Below are 20459 nucleotides of genomic sequence, written 5' to 3' on the forward strand. Positions count from 1 at the left end.
GTCTGTTACCACCCTTATGCAATTGCACTATCTTACCTTCCTTCCATTCCCTGGGCACCTTTCCAGTAGCCAGCCTTTCATTGAAAAACCAGGTCAAAGGAGCTATCAGTTCTTTATCACATTCTCTCAAAACTCGTGGTGAAATACCATCCAGTCCCACAGCTTTACTGATATCCAGAGTACTCAGTATTTGGAACACACTCTCCTCGCGCACCTCTAAACCTCGAACTTGCCCTATCCCTCTAGTATTAAAATTTACTTCTGCAGGATGAAATACTCCAATAAAGTATTCATTAGACAACTCCACTATGTCCTCTGCATCAGTCACTCTATTACCATTTTTATTCCTCTTTGTCATTCTCGGGATTTGGCCGCTAGAGGGCCAGGCGGTCGGTCGTATTTTCAGGGAGCTCCCGAAAGCTAAGTATAATTTTGAATGAAAACTAGAATATAGGTTAAAATCATAACGTAATATTGTCTAATTTTGGTAGTTTGTTGTGTCTGTGTGATTTTGGTGTGAATTCCGTTATTTAACGATACGTTTCATAGATTTGAATATGGCGCCAATGCGACGTAAGATAATGGCGTCCAAAAATACGACGCCATTGTTCAAAAACTATAATGTGAGAGAATTTGTCCAATGTGATGTGTGTGGAATGTATGCATTCCCGAATGAGGCTGGAGTTTGGATTGAAAGTGATAGTCGTGGGAGAATGTGCAGAAAGTGTAAGCAAAGTGAGGAGTTGAAGTATGTGTCAGGTTGTGAGACAGTTATGATTGAAGAAAGCCAGAATGAGAGTGAAAATAGTGGCTTGATAGGGAATGGCGATGTACAAGATGGCAATGAGAGCGCTGATCTAAGAAAGAGTGAGAGCAACTATACAGAAAGAGAAAATGGTTTGAATGATAAAAAAAAATGAGGAATTATTTGTAGGAAGTGAGATCGCTAGGTTGCGCGCAGTGATACAAAATGCGCAGCGGCAATTAGAGCACCTGCAAAACTCTTTCCAGAGTGATTCGGCTAACGTAAATAAACAGCGTAAGAGTGGGAGAGTTTCTGAAATGAAGGAAAGAGTGTTGTATGGTGACTCGTTATTAAGAGGAGTGATAGATGGGAATGTAAGTAAATCGTACTTACCGGCTGCGAAATTTAAGGATGTAAGTGAGAGTATTAGAGCGTAAAAACAGAGGGTGAAAGAATTAATAATTGTGGCGGCTACGAATGAATTGAAAGGTGATAAATTTTTTATGAGAGAGGACTTGAAAGTATTGTTAAAGGTAGCAAAAGAAAAGAGTGACAGAATTAAAATGGTGAGTCTGTTGCCGCGGTATGACAGAGAGGAGTTTAGAAGGAGGGCCATAATCGCAAATGACATTATGCGCAGGTTATGCAGACGGTGTGGTGTGGAATTCATGGACGTGTGGAATGAGTTTGATGGGCGAAAGGACTTATACAGGATGGATAGCCTGCATTTGAATGAACTTGGTGTGTGGAGACTGGAAAACGTGTTGCTGAATGAAGTGAAAATGGATGTGCAGAACCAGGGAGACTAGAACTACCAAGGAGGGGGGGGGGTTATGCAAACTTCAGTGAAACAGTTGAGTGTAAAAATGTATATAATGTACCTGAGCCAGCACTAAAGACAAAAAATGGGAATGGGACATTTAGAATAACGCATCAAGATAGGGGTGGGACAAAGGGATCACTGCATTTCATGTATACTAATGCCACGAGTATCAGGAACAAGAAAGAAGAATTTCTGGCCTTGATTGCCTCTTCCTGGCCACAGGTTATTGGCATTAGTGAAACATGGCTGACGGAAGATGATATAGTTAGTGGGATAGAATGTGTAGGTTATAGTGTGTTTAGGAGGGACAGAGAGAATAAAATGGGGGGAGGGGTTTTATTGATGATAGCTGATGAACTGCAGCCAAGGAGAATTGAAGTTGTATTCCAGAATAGTGAAAGGAGCTCATTTGAGGCTATTTGGCATAAGATTGAGACTGGCAGAATAAAATATACAGTTGGGTGCTGCTATAGACCAGGTGATGGAATTGATGGTGGAGACAGTATGCATAAACAAATTGATGAAATGAGTGGAAGGAGGGTAATTATTATGGGGGATTTCAACTATGGTAACATTGATTGGAAGGAGGAGAGGATACATGTGAGGAACGAAATGGATTTTATTCAATTATTAAGGGATAACTATCTGAGACAGCATGTAATTGAAAATACTAGGGGTGTGAGAGTGCTTGACCTGGTAATAGCATCTCACAATTTGATGTATTGAACATGACCATGTTGCCACCTATTGGTGAGAGTGATCATAAGGTCTTGACCTGGGAGGTGGCTAAAGGAGTGGAATTTTTGATTAAGACAGGGTATATGTGGAATTACCGTGCTGGCATTAGAGGACATAAGTTGTCACTTATCGTAATCAGTACTCCACCACCACAACCACCACCATGCTTTCCCTTCCTATCCTAACGAAAAATGGTATACCCTGCTACTTCTATTCCTGTTATTATAACCTCTTCTGTCAACCACTTCTCAGTGATCCCAATAATCTTTGGCCAGGCTGATGATATCAGCACCACCAATTCCTCTCCTTTATTCCAGATACTCATGGCATTAGTATAAAGCATAAAAATACCATTGTTTCTATACCCAGCATTATCCCCTCTAGACTTCACTGGGCTCAGTGTTATCTGATGTCGTTCCCCTTCTCTCAAGTACCTATTCCCACAAGAGCCACCCCTGCTACCATCCACCCTGGACATTGTAGTTTCCCTGCATTGACACACCGACTCGTTCAGAAGAGCAATCTCTCCAGATGCTTGCATCCTTCCTCCTTCAAATGCAAACGGTCTCTGGCATAAAATTCCCTTCTGTCCTCAAATGCCCTCCAAGCATCCACATATTCCAATCCTCTCTTCTGACACATTCTAGCTATTATATTATTCAATATTACTGCTCTTCTGCTCAGCTCATCACTATCATACTTAGGCAACACGCACACTATCTTTCCTCTCTGCATCTTCTTTCATAGAACCTCAAGCAAGAATCTCATATCTCTCACTGCCCAATTTGCATTACCTCTCAAGTCATTTGTTCGTACCATCACAATCATCACATCCACCCTTTCACCCCTCTTAATTGCCATGGCCACACTTTCTATCATTCCTCCAGGCAAACACTCCTTACGCATCCCCTCTTGAACACCACGGATCATTGAGTCCCCATACATTACACCTCTTATCACCCTGTTCCTCGATTAACTCACATGCATCCCTCTCTTTCTCTTCTCTAACACTTTCTCTCTGTGTTCCCCTACTTATCTGCCTTCCTGACATCACTCTATCCATGGTTCCAGTGCTCCCTCGCATTTTTCTCATTCCCTCTCTCCTGTTTCCATTCTCTCCTCTTCTATCATTCTCTTAACTCTCTCTCATTCTCTGTCTTCTAATGTTACTATTCTCTCCTCTTCTACCATTCCCATAACTCTTTCTCATTTCCTCTCTTCTACTGTTCCTAGTCTCTCCTCCTCTATCATTCCCATAACTATCTCTCACTCCTACTCTGATTCGCCTTGCATTCATCTCTTCCATTCAACTAATCTCATCTTTCACACTTCACATCTCATTCCCTAGACATTCCCCCTGCTCTTTCAGCTCATCTCTCTCTCTCACTTATTTGCCGTTCATCCTCAATTGAGACCATCTCCAAAAACTTCACAATCCTTGAAGCTTTCCATACTCCCCACTCTTAGTATTTTAGTCATATTTCTCTCGCCATTCTCACCCTCTATCATACCACTCATCTCTCTTCATGGAGAATCTCCTACCTCTGACTCAACGAGGTCAGTTATAATCATCTCTAACTCACCAAGTTCCTCCCATTGCCTGCATTTTGCGTATATACATATTTCCCCTTCTCTCACCTGCCACATATACAACCGCCGGGACGCATACATTTCACAAGTCCCGCATGCTACAAAATCCCATACGATATCATGCAAAATGGAGTCCTTAAATGGGGGAGGACCTGGCGTTATGCCATTTGCAATTTTAACTGACGCTGCCGCCATTATTCAGAGTAGTGTCGAGGAACTATTACAACTAAATGCTAAATAAGTATAAGGGAGTATAACTATATAAGTAAAAGTACAAACAAATACAAACAAAACATTTAAGTATACTAAATATAAATAAAATAAAACTAAATAATGAAAACTTATGTTATCTTCGTTTTCTCTTCCACCGTTATGCATCCGATTCCGAACCTGTCTTCTCGGTAACCAAAATACACAATATACCAACAACAACTAACTTCAAAAACAACCACTAAAGGATACCCTTATTCCAGAAGAACAATGTAGCATAAATCTCAACAGAAGTCAGACTATTCACCTATTAAAAACCACTTTTTTCAGCACAGCTCAAAATCCCCCACCACGTTCTCCGGCGACTAGTTATTTCCTATATTATTTATAATCAAATTAAACAGCAATGGTCCCAGCAATGAACCTTGTGATACACCAACAGTCATTCATTGCCTCAATTATGCACCTCCATATACCACTTTTTGATATTTGTCCAGAAGCTATCCTCTTATCCACTTAATTAGTGTCATATCCATCCCCATTTGTTCTAATTTGCATAACAGAGTTTCAAGTGGTATTCTGTCAAATGCCTTTCAAAATCCAGCAGAATCACCATATAACCATTTCCTTTATTCAACTCTGCTGTTGCTCTATTATAAAAAGATAGTAATTACTAAGGCATGACCAACCCTTCAACAATACATAAATCAGCTCAACTCTTCTTGCTGGCTTATTCATTTATTTTATAATTTCAATTAAAAAGTTACTTGCACAAAACCTTAGGTTATTGTTTTTAAGTTGAAGTTTAACTAAGTTTAACCAAAACTGTGACACATAAATTATATGTTACTGAAAACTTGCTCAGTATTTTTATATACTGAACATTTAGTACCAATTCCATTATTCTTGAAAAATTTAGCAATTATATATTTTTCAAAACAGGAAGTAGATACATAGGGTACCCAAAATTTGTTATATGTATATCTACTCTCTCTCTCTCTCACTCTAATTTGCCATCTTCAAATGAGATGTTTGGCCACACGAGGAGGAAAACAAGTGTTGTTTTTCCTTCAATTTGGGGGGAGGGGGACTTCCCATTTTAGTCATGCTCTCAGCATACAGAAGATTTGAAAAATTTCCAGTTGAAAAATCTGCAAATGTTTTTTCCTGTGTTTTCTTTGTACAATGCCTGAACTTTTAGAACTGAGGAGAAGAAAACAGAAATTGACAGAAATATTTTACTAGATGCAATATTGAATATATACAAAGATAATTTATGAGGTAATTTGGTATGAGGTACCAAAAAGAAGAAGGTATACTTGGAAAATGCCAGAGGATATAGGAAGGTACCAAATAGATTATATTATGACAAGAAATAGATTTAAAAATCAAGTAAAATCATGCAAAAGTTACCTGGGAGCTGATGTTGATAGTGACCACAATTTGGTTTTATTGAAATGTAATCTGAAATTTAAAAAGTTGTCACAACCAAGGAAAAGGCCTAAATGGAACATAAGTAACCTGAAAACAGAGGAAAACCATAGAAACTATAAACAGCAAACTGATGAAAGCATTAAAACTGGAGAGAGGGAAAAGAAAAACATAGAGGAAAAATGGACTCATTTGAAGGATACAATCATCAAGACCGCCAATGACTGCATAGGATTAAGGAAGAAGCAAATAAAAAACCATGGATCACCTAGGACATTCTAGATCTAATAAATGAAAGAAGAAAATACAAAACCTCCCGAAAGAAAGAAAGCAAAGACAAATATAAACATATAAAAAATATGATAAATAGAAAGTATAAAGAAGCAAAAGAACAATGGTTTACAGAGAAATGTAAAGAAATAGAAGATCTAACAAAGACTGGAAGAATTGATAAAGCTTATAACATTATAAAAGGAAGCCATCAAAACAAGACAAGAAGTACAATTATCAAAAATAAACAGGGGAACATACTTATAGATAAGGAAGAAATTTCGGAAAGATGGAAGGAGTACTTAGAAGATCTATATAGTGGAAAAGATCTAGATGCCAAGGCTATAGAAGATGAAACAAGACTTGATACGGAAGAAATTGGTCCAACTATATTAAAAGATGAATTTGAATGGGCACTGAATGAATTGTCAGTCAACAAGGCACCAGCCACTGATAACATCCCCTCAGAATTAATAAAATACTCAGGAAACATAACTAAGTCATACCTTTTCAAGATCATAAATGATATTTATGAAACAGGGATTATCCCCAAAGATTTTACACAATGCTCTATCATACCCATTCCTAAAGTAAATAATGCAAACAAGTGTGAAAATCATCAAACAATAAGCTTAATATCACATGCTTCAAAAATACTACTCAAAATTATACAAAAAAGACTAACAAAGAAGGTTGAAGAATGTGTTGGAAATGACCAGTTTGGTTTCAGGAAACAGCAGGGGACAAGAGAAGCAATACTAGCTCTAAGAACAGTTATTGAAAGAAGATTGGAGAAAAATCAAAATACTCTGATAGTCTTTCTTGACTTGGAGAAAGCCTTCGATAGTATTGACTGTAATCAAATGTTTCACCTCCTAAAAACAATAAAGGTAGATTGGAGAGATAGAAGGCTCATATTTAATCTTTACAAGCATCAAGAAGCCCTAATAGGAGCAGCCAGCAAGACAACAAAAACCGCAATAGCAAAAATATGTAGAGGTGTAAGACAGGGGTGCTCTCTTTCACCCATATTGTTTAATCTGTACATTGAAAATGCAATAAATAAACTGAAAGAACTAACAGAAACCGGAACTAAGATAAGTGGAATTGATATTAACTGGCTATGGTTTGTGAATGATATAGCAGTTTTAGCTGATAACAAAAACAAACTGAAAGCCACCCTAACAAAGATGGAAGAAATCTTCACACAGTACAGTTTAAAAATTAATTATAAGAAAACAAAATTATTAATTACAAGTAAAGCAAATCCAATGAAAATAAACCTGGAAATAAATAATAACCTACTACAACAGGTATCCTCTTTTAAATATCTTGGAAGTCTTATCACAGAAGATGGAAGAAACCAATCAGATATTAAAGCACGGATAATCCTAGCCAAAAAAGCATTCTATAACAGAAGAAACATTTTTACCAGTAAAGGACTTAGCATCCAGCTCAAAAAAAGGCTAGTGAAAACATACATATGGAGCATTGCATTATATGGTTGTGAGGCCTGGACTCTAACAAAACAAGACATGAAAAAGTTGGAGGCATTTGAAATTTGGTGCTGGAGAAAGATGATGAAAATTAGTTAGACAATAAAGAAAAGTAATAAAGAAGTTCTGAATAAAGTTCATCAAGTGCGGTCATTAATGAAACACATCAATAAGAGAAGAAAAAGCCTAATTGGACACCATTTGAAGCATGGGGGACTGATTACAGAAATAATGGAAGGGACTGTAGAAGGAAAGAGGCCACTAGGCAGACCAAGAATTTCATATATAAATAGCATAATGATGCTAACTGGCGCTAAGAGTTATGAAGAGATAAAAAGGAAGTCACAAGACAGGATGTTGTGATGTGCTGCTATATTTACCAATTTTCGGATTGACACACCAAAGACCAAAGAAGAAGAGACAAAGATAATGAAATAAAAATCAAAATAAATGAAAAAAATGTCTGAAAAATAATCTATATACCAAGGAGTAAGACAGGGATGTCCTCTGTCTCCAACACTTTTCAATATTTATATTAATGAAATATTAATACAGTGGAATACCTTAAACAATCCAGGTACTGAAATTTCCCAGAATAACAAAATAAATATGCTATTATTTGCAGATGATCAGGTTATTTATTTATTCGTATGGCATGAATATCAAAACATGCAGTACAATACACTTTAATAACATATAAAATTAAAAGTCAAAAGTCATTTTAAAAACCAATAAAATTAAAAGGTTACATCCATACTGGTCAGATAGTTCATAGCTTCGGGTGTAGCACTTAAAAAGTCCAATTTGACTCCTGAATATGCTCTGAGATAACACTGAGTCACAATATGGTTCACAGTTTGTCTCTGAGCTCCATAATCACAATGCGAGGATGGTCGTTTATCCCATTTAAAAAGCATGTCTGCACATACACCATGACCAGATCGTATTCTATTAAGCTGAGTCCAGGATTTTCATGGGAGGTGTGAGCAAGCATCAAAACTTTCTCGTAATTCATTGAGAGAAAATTTTGTGATGTCATCTGTATGGCTCTCCCACTGTTCTTGCCACTTTTGCTTCAAGTCAAAGTTAGAATGTAGTAGTAGTAGTTAGGCTAATTGTAGTGGTGGATGTCTTGATCTCAATCGTCGTACACTAAAGTCTGGGAGATCTAAATGTATTGGTAGGGCTGTGTTCTCCAAGATTTTCTTATACTCCTGTAAGAGAGCCTTAGTGCTGCGCAGATTCGGTGGAACAATGTTACTAAGAGCTGGAAGCCAGTGTGTGGGCGTTGATTTAATTGTGCCAGAAATCAGTCTCATTGTATTATTTAGTTGGCTATCAACAAGTTTAACATGTGTGCTATTTAGCCACACTGGTGAGCAATATTCGGCAACAGAGAAAACTAGACCAAGAGCAGTAATCCGCAGATTATCGGCTGTTGCTCCCCATGTCGTGCCTATTAGTTTTTGTATTATGTTGTTACGGGTTCTTAACTTAGCAGAAACGTTTGTTAGATGTTGCTTGTAAGAGAGCGTGCGGTCCAGGGTAATGCCCAAGTACTTTGGAAACTTACTATGTCGTAGTAAACATCCTTCAAAGAAGATATGTAAAGTGACATCTGCCATGTGATTATTAAGGTGAAAGCTTGATATCTCTGTTTTGTTTGGATTGAGCTGGAGCCTCCATTTTTTATAATATTCACCTATAGTTTTTCAGATCTTTTGTAAGTACCTCTTCAGCCTGACTCATGTTTTTGTGTCGAATGGCAATTACAGTGTCATCAGCATAACAGAACTTGCATGAGATGGTAGCATTCAAGTCATATGTGTATAAGTTATAAAGTAAGGGTACTAATACTGACCCTTGTGGAAGACCATTATTAAGTTTTCGTTGTCGGGACATTTTATTTCCTAATATAACTTGAAAGAAACGTTCAGTGAGCATGGAGGAAATTAAGTGTGCAGTCCGTTTACATGGGACAATGCTAAGAAATTTGCATATAAGACCTTCACGTCATACTGTATCATAGGTTGCTGTTAGGTCCAAGAAGACAGCTGATGTTTTTTTCTTGCTTCTGAAATCCAGCTTCTATGTATGATGTTAAAGTGAGCACTTGATCACAGCAAAACGTTTTTCTCTAAAACCAGCTTGCTCAATCGGGACATGCTGCATAATTGGTGTGGACAATCTGTTGTACAGAAGGTGCTCTAACATTTTATAGGTGCAACTCAATAAAGCAATACGTCTGTAACTTTTTGCCTCCTGGGGTGGTTTTCCAGGTTTAAGAATAGCAACTATTTTTGACTTCTTAAACTGGCTAAGTAGTCGGTCAGTCAATAATATATCAGAAAAGAATTCACAGAGCCATTTTATAGTATTTGGCCCGCTATTAATCAGAAATTCAGGATGGACACTGTCGAAGCCTGGGGCCTTGCCTGCTTTGATATCTTTTATGACGGCTTTTACTTCATCTATAGTGAAGATTGAGGCATATTGTGAGAAACCAGGGGCATTTATTTTTAAAGCTCTAAGTTCTTTCTTAACTTTCTTGGTATGTTCACGGTCCCTAGGTGCTCTTGACATATTAACGATTTGATTAGCTATTTTCTCAGGGGAGATGATTGTGCTTTTTCTGATGAACAGGTAATAATATTAGATAAGGAAGACAATTTACAAAGAGCAATATATAATTTATACGTTATAGTAAAACAGTTTGGAATGAAAATATGCATAAATAAAACTAAAACAGGGAAATTTTGTTGACACCAGTTAGAAGTAAAATAGTTATTAAATAATATAAAATAATAGAACAGATAAATACTTTCAGTTATCTTCGATGTGAAATATCATATGAAGGAGAAAAAGACATAAAATTAAAAAATTCAAAACTTTTACAGATTGTAGGCCTGATAAATAGAACACTCAATCCAAATATAGTACAAAAAAAAAAACATGCTTGAAAATATACAATACTTTAGCAGTGCCCATATTATTATATGGCAGTGAAATTTGAGCAATAAATAAACAAGATAAACAAAGAATACAAACAAGTGAAATGAGATTTATGAGAAGAACTGCAAAATATGCATTATTAAACCAAAAAAGGAACAAAGATATTTTAAAAGAACTAAAAACAAAATCAACAGAAGAAAATCTAAGCAGTTCTAAACCAAAAATGGATAGAACATGTAAACTGAATGGCCAACACCCAATATTGTAAAATATAATGAAATATTATTATTATTATTCAGGCCTCCATGGAGCCAAAAGACTCATCGTGGGAGGTACACCCTAGGAAACACAAAGTCTGTCATACCACTCATTGACTGTTCTTGCTCTCACCACTCTATCAGGCAATGCACTCCACGGTTGACTAACCCAACATCTAAACCCATGTGCTGCAATCTAAATATCAGCTTACCATGTGGCACCCTGTCAAACGGCTTTGCAAAATCAAAGAAAATGACAGTATATGTCACTTTATTATAAAAGGCAATCATATTACTAAAGCAAGAGCACCCCTTAACAAATCCATGTTGATTCTCACAGATAACATTACCCTCATCTGCCCAATGCTGTATATAGTTCCTCACTAATTTCTCCAAGACCTTAACTACTGATGAAACACAAACTGGTCTATAAATACACACTTCCAGTCTGCTACCCCCCCCCCTTTATGCAATGGCACTATCTTACCTTGCTTCCATTTCTTGGGTAACTTTCCCATAGCCAGACTTTCATTGAAAAGCCAGGTCAATGGAGCTGTCAGTTCTTTAGCATATTCTCTCAAAAATGGTGAAATACCATCCAGTCCCACAGCTTTACTGACATCCAGGGTACTCAGTATTTGGAACACACTCTCCTCTTGTACCTCTAAACCTCGAACCCGCCCTATCCTAGAATTAAAACCTACTTCTCCAGGATGAAATACTCTAATAAAGTGTTTATTGAACAACTCCACTATGTCCTCTGCATCAGTCACTCTATTCCCATTTTCATCCCCCAATATCATTCTTCCACAATCATTTCTCCTCCTATTGGCCACATAGGTGAGTAGAAGGAGAATTATTATCTTATTTAGGATTGTTACCAAAGGTCCTCTAAGCATCCACATATTCCAATCCTCTCTTCTGACACATTCTGGCTATTATGCTATTCATTATTACTGTTCTTCTGCTCAGCTCATCATTATCATACCTGGGTAACACACACACTATCTTTCTTCTCTGCATTTTCTTTTGTACAACCTCAAGCATGAATCTCAGATCTCTCGCCACTCAATTTACATTGCTTCTCAAATCATTCGTGCCCACCATCACAATCATCTCATCCACGCTTTCACCTCACTTTCTATCATTCCTCCAGACAAACACTCTTCTGGCATACTATCTTGCACACCACAATAGTTCCTCTATCCTCCATCTAATATCTTTTTTTGAGGTCTAATATAAACCAACTGAAAAGAGCTACACGAGAGCTTGTAGCGTTTTTCCGATGGTTTATATTAGACCTCAAAAAAAAAAAAAAAAAAAATATTAGATGGATAATGAAACCAGTATAGACCAGTATGGTTTATATCTGTAATTAGCGATATGATGATGAAAACAGAAATTGATGTATCACTTCAAATCCTATCAAAAATATTCAGCAGAGCTACTCATGATGTCTGAGCTGCGAACTGTTCTTGTTATTCTTATTATATCCTATTACAACTGGTGTTTGAATCTTCAATCCCAAACATCCACATATTTACATCAAGCAATTCTGATTATGTGTCAGCAACATGCAAAAAAATAGGGATGCAAAAAAAAAAAGTTAGGGACATAAACTCTGATCTATTGCCACACTGTGACATTTTTGCAAATGGTCATCACTTTAGTGCTAACATCAATCCCACAGAGCAAAGCACCAAAATGACAATGCTCATAATTTAATATGCAAATTAATATTATGCCACTATATTAAAACTGAAAAAATAAATCTGAGGTTTATATTTAATATTCTAATTTGAAACATACCGGTAAGGAGAAATTTGTAAGCCCTGGTAGAGCCTCAGAATAATCTTCTCCATCCTGATCAGGAGAAAATGGTGATAGAGGTGGGGATGTACCTGGTGATGGAAATCCTGGATAACCGGGAAATATGGTTTCTTCAGGACCAGCAGCATATGGAAAAGGGCTATTACAATCTGGCATATAATCCACACACTGCTCATATGCTGCCTCTGGACTTGGAACAATTTGTAGCTGTTGAATATCTCCCTATAAGGAAAAGTATATTAAAAAAAAAAAGTTGTTACAAGTTGAATTTTATTAAGGATGTCTTTTAGTATCACATTTTACAATAATCAATCATAAAGGATACAGTTCCTGACAAAAGCTTATCTGCTTTCCTGAGATATAATGCAATTCTCACAACAGATGGCAGCAGATCTAGACTTTTTTTTTGTAGAAAGGAGGTAGGTATAACTAAGAAATTTTAGGTTTTTAACATTTCTAGTATTACAAAATATGCTTAAATATTTCACCAATAATATTTATTTCTAAACTGCTTTGGAAACATATATATAAATATACCTCACCACCACTGCCACCATCAAAATGAATTCTAAGCTGTGCTTTTCAATGCTGCAGGATATCGAGACAAAAAAAAATATTAATAACTGCTGAGGTGGGAGTTGGAGGGGGAGAATATACTTTATAGGTGTAAAATGAATAAAAAGTGATTACTTAGTAAAACTTATTACTTATTAAAAGTAAGCATCGTTTGAGGGAAGAAAATAAGCAAAGAGGGTGGTTGAACCGTGGAATGCATTACCTGATGGAGTGGTGAGAGCGAGAACGGTCAATGAGTTTAAGGAGTGGTATGACAGACTTTGTGTTTCTTATGGGGGGGGTACCTCCCCTCGATGAGTCTTGACAGACTTTATGTTCTTAGGAAGGACCTCCCACGATAAGTCTTTTGACTCCATGGAGGCCTGAATAATAATAATAATAATAAAAAAAAGCGTGTTCTATTAAAATGATATATATGATGACTTAGAGGGAAGGTAATGGTGTTTCTGAAATAAAACTTTGGAAATAATTATTGCATAAAAATCTGAAATACTACATCTCTTAAATAATAAAATGTCAAGATTATTTCCAAACCCATTTAGAGGAATATGTTTTTAATCAGAATCAGGTAAAAAAAAAAAAAAAAAAAAATGTTAATGATAAAAGTGAAGCCAGATAATGAAGAGGTTTGCATATTATATGGAGATTTTCTGTCTGTCTCTGTGTGTGTGTGCGTGTGTGTTGCATTTTCCACTTGCATTTTTCCAGTTTTTAACCACTTGCGAGTATAGCTTAGTAGGCTGAGCTAAGTTAGGCTATCCCTCGTTGTTTGTATTAGTTGTATTAGTTGAAGGTATCTGTTGTTCTATCGATACTTTAGTTTCGTTTTTGATATTGTTGAAAACCTTTGTTAATTTACTTACTGCGGTTAGGATGTCCTTTTTTAAATCCTTCCTTAAATTGCTGCTTACTTTGGCTACGTTACACAGCAAATCTAGGGCTTTTTCGAATTCTAATTCGTACCGTGCCACCATTTTAATATTACTCGAAGTTGGAGTATTATATCCTCCTATTGAACGGCTAACTTTTGTAATGTACAAAGTTCAAGAAAATGTACTTACAGTTTTGCAGCTTGTTCCTAGAAGCAACGCGTCCATTGAATTAGGTTTCCAGTGGTAGCAGTTAGGAGGGCAAAAAGCAGCTAATCCTATTATGCACAGGTCGTTGTTTTGAGGGTAGCTGAACGATAGATACAATTCAGTCCATAAAGAGAGAATAAAATTCACTCATACGTGCTTAGAACTGTGAAACTATAGAGTAAATTACTCACTGTTAGATAGATCACTGTACAAGCTATCAGTCGATACCAGATATATCCAGTTATTCTGTGAGATACCGCACAAATCAAGGTAAAAGCAGGAGCGATTTCAGGTGCATCCGAGCCTCTGTGTGTGTGTGTGTGTGTGTGTGTGTGTGTGTGTGTGTGTGTGTGTGTGTGTGTGTGTGTGTGTGTGTGTGTGTGTGTGTGTGTGTGTGTGTCCTGCAATCATTGAGATCAGGGTTGCTGAATTTGCTTTCCTCATGTAAAGTATTGAAGCAGAAAAGAGTGCCTCCACATCTAAGATATATATTATGATGGAGAATACTAACAATTAATGATTCATCAGGGGTTGCTATCCAACAGATATTGGTTACTGGAAACAAAATATGATATACAGACAAGAGTCTGTATGTGTGTGTGTATCTCCTTGTGCAATCATTGAGATCTGGGCTGCTGAATTTGGTTTTTTCGTGTAAAATAGTTGACGCAGAAAAGTGTGCCTTCACATCAACATGCATATTATGGTGGAGAATACTAACAATTGATGATTCATCAGGAGTTGCTATCCAACAGATATTGGCTACTTGAAACAAAATATGATATACAGACAACAGTCTAGTTATGATACTGCAAAACTCATGAGGGAGAGCATTGGTGATCTCAACAAAAATTCACAATGTCTCAAAGAGCCAACTGAAAATTTTCTGGAAGGAGAGTACAAAACTTGTAGTTATTCCTGTTTTTGAAGATTGCATTAAAACAAGATATTTAATATTCTTCACCAACAGAAGTGTGCAATCAATTCCTTTAAGAGACCATGTGCAGGAAACATATTTATAGATGCATACAGCTTACACATGTAGAAAAATATAGAATTTTGTTTAAAACCTATGATATATATCGTCTCATGTAATATAGATATCATAAGGGAGAAAGATCAGTAACTACATGCAAAACCTGAACTGAGTCAAGTTGAGTTGATAGAAATCATGTTAGAGGTTTAATGGAATATTAACAGCACTGGAAAAGGATTAAAACTAATTTTATTACTTCCAATATTTCATCTCCATCACAGAGACATCTTCAGGGATTACAAAAACTTTTTGCAAAAACACACAAACAAATACAATACAAAGTGAAACTAAAGTCCTGTCTAGGTGGTGCGCCCTCTATGGGCATTTGCAGGTGGCATGGATGTAAAGAGGGATCTCTGATAATTAAAGTTTCCCAAATTTTGGGAAGTTTGATGCAACCATATTTGTTTAGGTTGATTCCTGGTGTGCAGATGCAGATTCAAAGAATAGTCGCACCTATTGAAGTTCCGGTATTGGATATTATGTACAACATCGAACGCGGAATCTGTCACTTAGCTCCAGAAACAGCCAATAACATCAAACTTAACATAGCTAATATTCTCACCCATTCTTCATCTCCTAAAGTTAATTTATCTTCCAGTCAACTCTCTACCCTCAAAAAATTACGGAAAGAAAAAAGTATTGTCATCACCAGAGCTGATAAGGGTGATGCCACTGTTGTTCTCAATGCCTCAGAATATAATCGGAAAATGGATATTATTCTCCGTGATCGCACTAGCTACATATAATTGGAAAATGGATATTATTCTCCGTGATCGCGCTACCTACATACCACTGGAACACGATCCCACAAAAACTCAAGTTAAAAAATTAAAAAACCTACTTAAAAATGTTTCTTCCTGGCCTCCTGACATTACAAAAATGCTCAAACCATTCTGTTCTCGTCCCCCACCCCCGGATATACAGTGTACACAAAATCCAAAAACCTAATTCTCCCCTAAATCCTATAGTAGATGCCACTAATGCACCTTGCTACAAATTATCAAAGCAGCTAGCTAGCTCTTTGACCCCCCCCTCACTGTCTTACCTCATCTTATGTAAAAAACTCCACCCATTTTAAAAATTAATTGAAAATCTTACTTTAAATAATATAGATACATTGGTCAGCTTTGACGTCATCTCTTTGTTTACAAATATTCCCCTAATTGACACCTTAATACTCTTAAAAAACGTTCTTCCTTCTGATATCATAGAGCTCTTTTCCTTTGCCATCAACTCTGGTTATTTCTCTTGGAAGAACAAAATCTACAAATAGACAGAGGGAACTGCCATAGGTCCCCCCCCCATCTCCATCCCCTCTTCCCAATTATTACATGAAAAATTTTGAAAAACGAGCCATTGACTCTTCCCCTCTAAAACCTTCTATCTGGCTAAGATATGTAGATCATGTGTTCTCTATTTGGCCTCATGGCCCAGACACATTAGATTCCTTCCTCAGTCACCTCAATAGTCTACATCCAAGAATTCAGTTTACGATGGAAAAGGAAAATAACAATAGTTATTTTTAGACGCCTTAGTAACATGCCTTCCTAATGGTAACCTTTCTTTCTCTGTATATAGAAAACCTATTCATATAGGCAGATACATTCATAAACTCTCCCACCACCACCCTCCCAGCAATATGGCATTATTAAAACTCTGACCAATAGGGACCACAATCTTTGTTCCAGTAAAACTGCCTTTTCAACTGAACTCAAACACATACACGACACCTTCCTTTCCAATGGCTATAATAATTACAGAATTAAAAATATAATCAAGTCCTTCCCCATTCCCCCAACCATCTCTTCAGAAGGACTTCAGAAATGCCATCACCATTCCTTACATCCGTGGTACTTCAGAAAAAATAGCCAGATCGTTAAAAAAGTACAACCTCCATACAGCTTTTAAGCCCCACCGTAAACTTGCTACCATAATCTGCTCCACTAAAGACCAGCTCCCTCCTCTTTCAGTGCCTGGTGTATATAGAGTACCTTGTTCCTGTAAACCTGCCTACTTCGGACAAACAGGCAGGTCAGCATCCATCCGGTTAGAAGAACACAGTTCTTACATCTGCAAACACAATTATGGTCAGTCTGGCCTTGCAGACCATGTTTTGGATACATCCCACAGGATCTCCTGGAAAAAAAACTACCATTCTCCACCCATAGTAAATTCAAAAAAGAAAGGCTATTCTTTGAATCTGCATCTGCACTCAGGAATCAACCTAATTCAAACAAATACGGTTGCATTAAACTTCCCAAAATTTGGGAAACTTTAATTATCAGAAATCCCTCTTTACATCCGAGGCCACCTGCAAATGTCATAGAGGGCGCACCACCTAGACAGGACTTTAGTTTCACTTTGTATTTGTGTGTGTGTTTTTACAAAAAGTTTTTGTAATCCCTGAAGATGCCTCTGTGACAGAGACGAAATATTGGAAGTATTAAAATTAGTTTTAATCCTTTTTCAGTACTGTTAATATTCCATTAAACCTCTAACATGAATTCTTCACAGCACTTAAGCCTCAACACATGTATTTTGATAGAAATCATTCTTATGATTCATGTTTTGAATGTAGTTACCAATCTTCCTCCCCCCCCTGATATCCATGTTAAACTGGATGAAATGGGGTTGTGATCATGCCATACTTTCTTGGGAAGTATCTAATTATACTAATATTCCAATTATAACAGGTTACATGCTGAACTACAAACTGGAAATTAGGATCAACTTAGGGGAATACTATTTTTGGTACCATGGTATCAGTTACTGAATGAGAAGTATGTTACAGGACTGCATAGGAATCTTTGAAAAAGTGCTTAAATTATTATATGACACCTGCAAAGGGAATCCAAAGACTCATCGAGGGAGGACACCTACTCTACAGCTCTCTGTCTCCACTGCTCACTCACCAAATACAGCAAACCACAACTACACCAATGCCATCTACCACCCACCACCATAACTAGAATTTTCACAGACAATCACAAACATCCATGCCCACAGCAGGATTCAAACCCGCAACCTTTTGGCTGGAAGGCAGATACACTAACCACTCAGCCAACCAGACTGGCAAATTGATGTGGAGGTGCCGGGGATTGAACCCAGGGCCTTTCACATGAGGCAGTATCCGAATGCATTCCTCCCTAGAGTTCAAAGAATAAATATGGTGGAAATGAAATGGATGTGCAACCTTATTAAACAAGAGATCCAGAAGAAGAATATGATGTCGAAAGAATATAATGAGAACAAAAGTGAGAGGAATTATGAAATACGTGAAGCGCAAGCTGGAAAAGCAATGAGTATCATTGCTTTTCCAGCTTGAGTATGAAATTAGAGTATGAAAAGAAATTGGCTATGCAGGCTAAAGGCAATCCAAAAGAATTTTATAGTTATGCCACAAGCAAAAAGAAAGAATGAATGTGGAAGAAAAACTTTACTGAATGCAGATGGTATGCTAGTGCCAGAAGCTAACGAGATTGTTCAATCAATGAGTGCTCACTTTGTTAAGATATATTAACCAGATGTATGTGACACGGTGCAGAGCACTACTGCTGCACTGGATGAAGTGTTAGAGGTGCATAAGAATGAGGTTGAAGAGCTGTTGCATAACCTGGATAAGAATTTGTCAACAGAAACAGATGGAATATCAGCACATTTACTAAAGGAATGCTCAGCCGAATTGGCTAGCCATGTCACATGCTTTTACAACTTGAGTCACAGCTCAGGACTGATATCACAGGAATGGAAGGAATGTATTTCAGTTCCATTGTACTATGGGTGGTGCTAAAAACTGATGCGTCTAATTACCAACCTATCATTATCTATGGTATGTTAGTGAAGATTTTAGAAAAGCTGGTGAGAATTTATATACAGAAATGAATAGACAAGCAAGCTATACTTTGCAAGGAGCAGCATGGGTTTATTAAAGGAAGGTTATATTTTAGCAATTTGCATATTTAATAACAATGCTACAGCTGAGTTGGATAAAGGGAATGGATACACTATGATAATGTTGGATTTTCTAAGGCATTTGAGAGGATTCTGCACAAAAGGCTGTTGCATAAACTGGAGCATATGGGATTGGAATATAAACTTTTGACTTGCATCACTGGATGGCTGACAGACATATCAAAAAGTGGTATATAGTGGGTGTGAATCTGCCGGATTTAAGGTGATCAGTGGTCGACCTCAAGGTTCAGTCCTTGGGCGATTGTTGTTCAATCTATACATTAATGATATTAGGAAGGATCTAACTAGAGATATACAATTGTAGTAGAGAGATATCACGGATTCTACTGTATCCAGCACTAACAAAATTATTTGAATAGGCTGGAAATTTGAACAAACAAAAATGGCTGTCGGTTTAATGTTGGTAAGTATAAAGTTATGCACTTTGGCATAATATGATTTCCAGCAGCATATCATAATGACTGAGATGACATCCCCCCCCCCCCAGTTGGAGAGAGTGACCATATGGTTTGACTTGAAAGATGAATAGACATGCAGGAGTATCAAAGAAAACAGAACGTATGTGAAATTATAAGGCAGGTGATTATAACAAATATTCCTTCACAACTTCGAGCAGTTCCATGGAAGGCAGAATTGGAAGGCTGGGATATCATTAGTGCTTAGGAAATTGTGAAGGAATATTTGTTAACAGCAACAGTAAGTTGTATTCCATGAGTGAAGAAGAGGCCACAATTTGGTCTAAAGTGGATGACAAACAATATCAAAAAGGAACTGCAGGTGAAAAAGTATGGAAGAGATATAAGGAGAGGGGTGGAGAGCAGATGCATGAAGAATATAAGACATAGGCCAGGAGAGTGACTAGTATGGTGAGAAAGGCAAAACTGGAATATGAGAAGAGACTGGCATTAAGATCCAAAGAAAATCCTAGGGAATTTTTTAATGATGTGGCAAGTAGGAGGAGAAATGATTGTGGGAGAATGACAAAGCGGGATAAAAATGGGAATAGAGTGACTGATGCAATGGACATAGTGGAGTTGTTTAACAAACACTTTATTGGACTATTTCATCCTGGAGAAGTAAATTTTAATACTAGAGGGATAGGGCAGGTTCAAGGTTTAGAGGTGCAAGAGGAGAGTGTGTTCCAAATACTGAGTAATCTGGATGTCAGTAAAGATGTGAGACTGGATGGTATTTCACCATGGGTTTTGAGAGAAGATACCAAAGAACTGATAGCTCTGTTTACCTGGCTTTGCAATGAATGTCTGGCTATGGGAAAGTTATCCAAGGAACGGAAGGGAAGTAAGATAGTGCCATTGCATAAAGGCAGTAGCAGACTGGAAGTGTCTAATTATAGGCCAGTTTGTTTTTCATCAGTAGTTGTTAATATCTTGGAGAAATTAGTGAGGGACCATATACAGCATTGGGCAGATGAGAGTCAACATGGATTTGAT

At 37.2% G+C, this 20459-nt stretch overlaps 1 protein-coding gene across 1 annotated transcript in view; it reads right to left on the reverse strand.

Annotated features, from left to right (window-relative positions):
* The window catches only part of LOC150098313 (uncharacterized), a 571066-nt gene that overhangs the window by 484107 nt on the left and 66500 nt on the right, over window positions 1–20459 (reverse strand). Inside the window, exon 5 of the mRNA XM_090405143.1 lies at window positions 12322–12564. Coding sequence (XP_090261269.1) covers window positions 12322–12564 — 243 coding nt within the window. The remainder of the gene's footprint in view (window positions 1–12321; window positions 12565–20459) is intronic.

Source organism: Typopeltis vanoorti, chromosome 15, assembly GCF_054136105.1.
Source record: "Typopeltis vanoorti isolate ZY-2024b chromosome 15, IOZ_Tvanoo_1.0, whole genome shotgun sequence".
Classification (NCBI taxonomy): domain Eukaryota; kingdom Metazoa; phylum Arthropoda; class Arachnida; order Uropygi; family Thelyphonidae; genus Typopeltis; species Typopeltis vanoorti.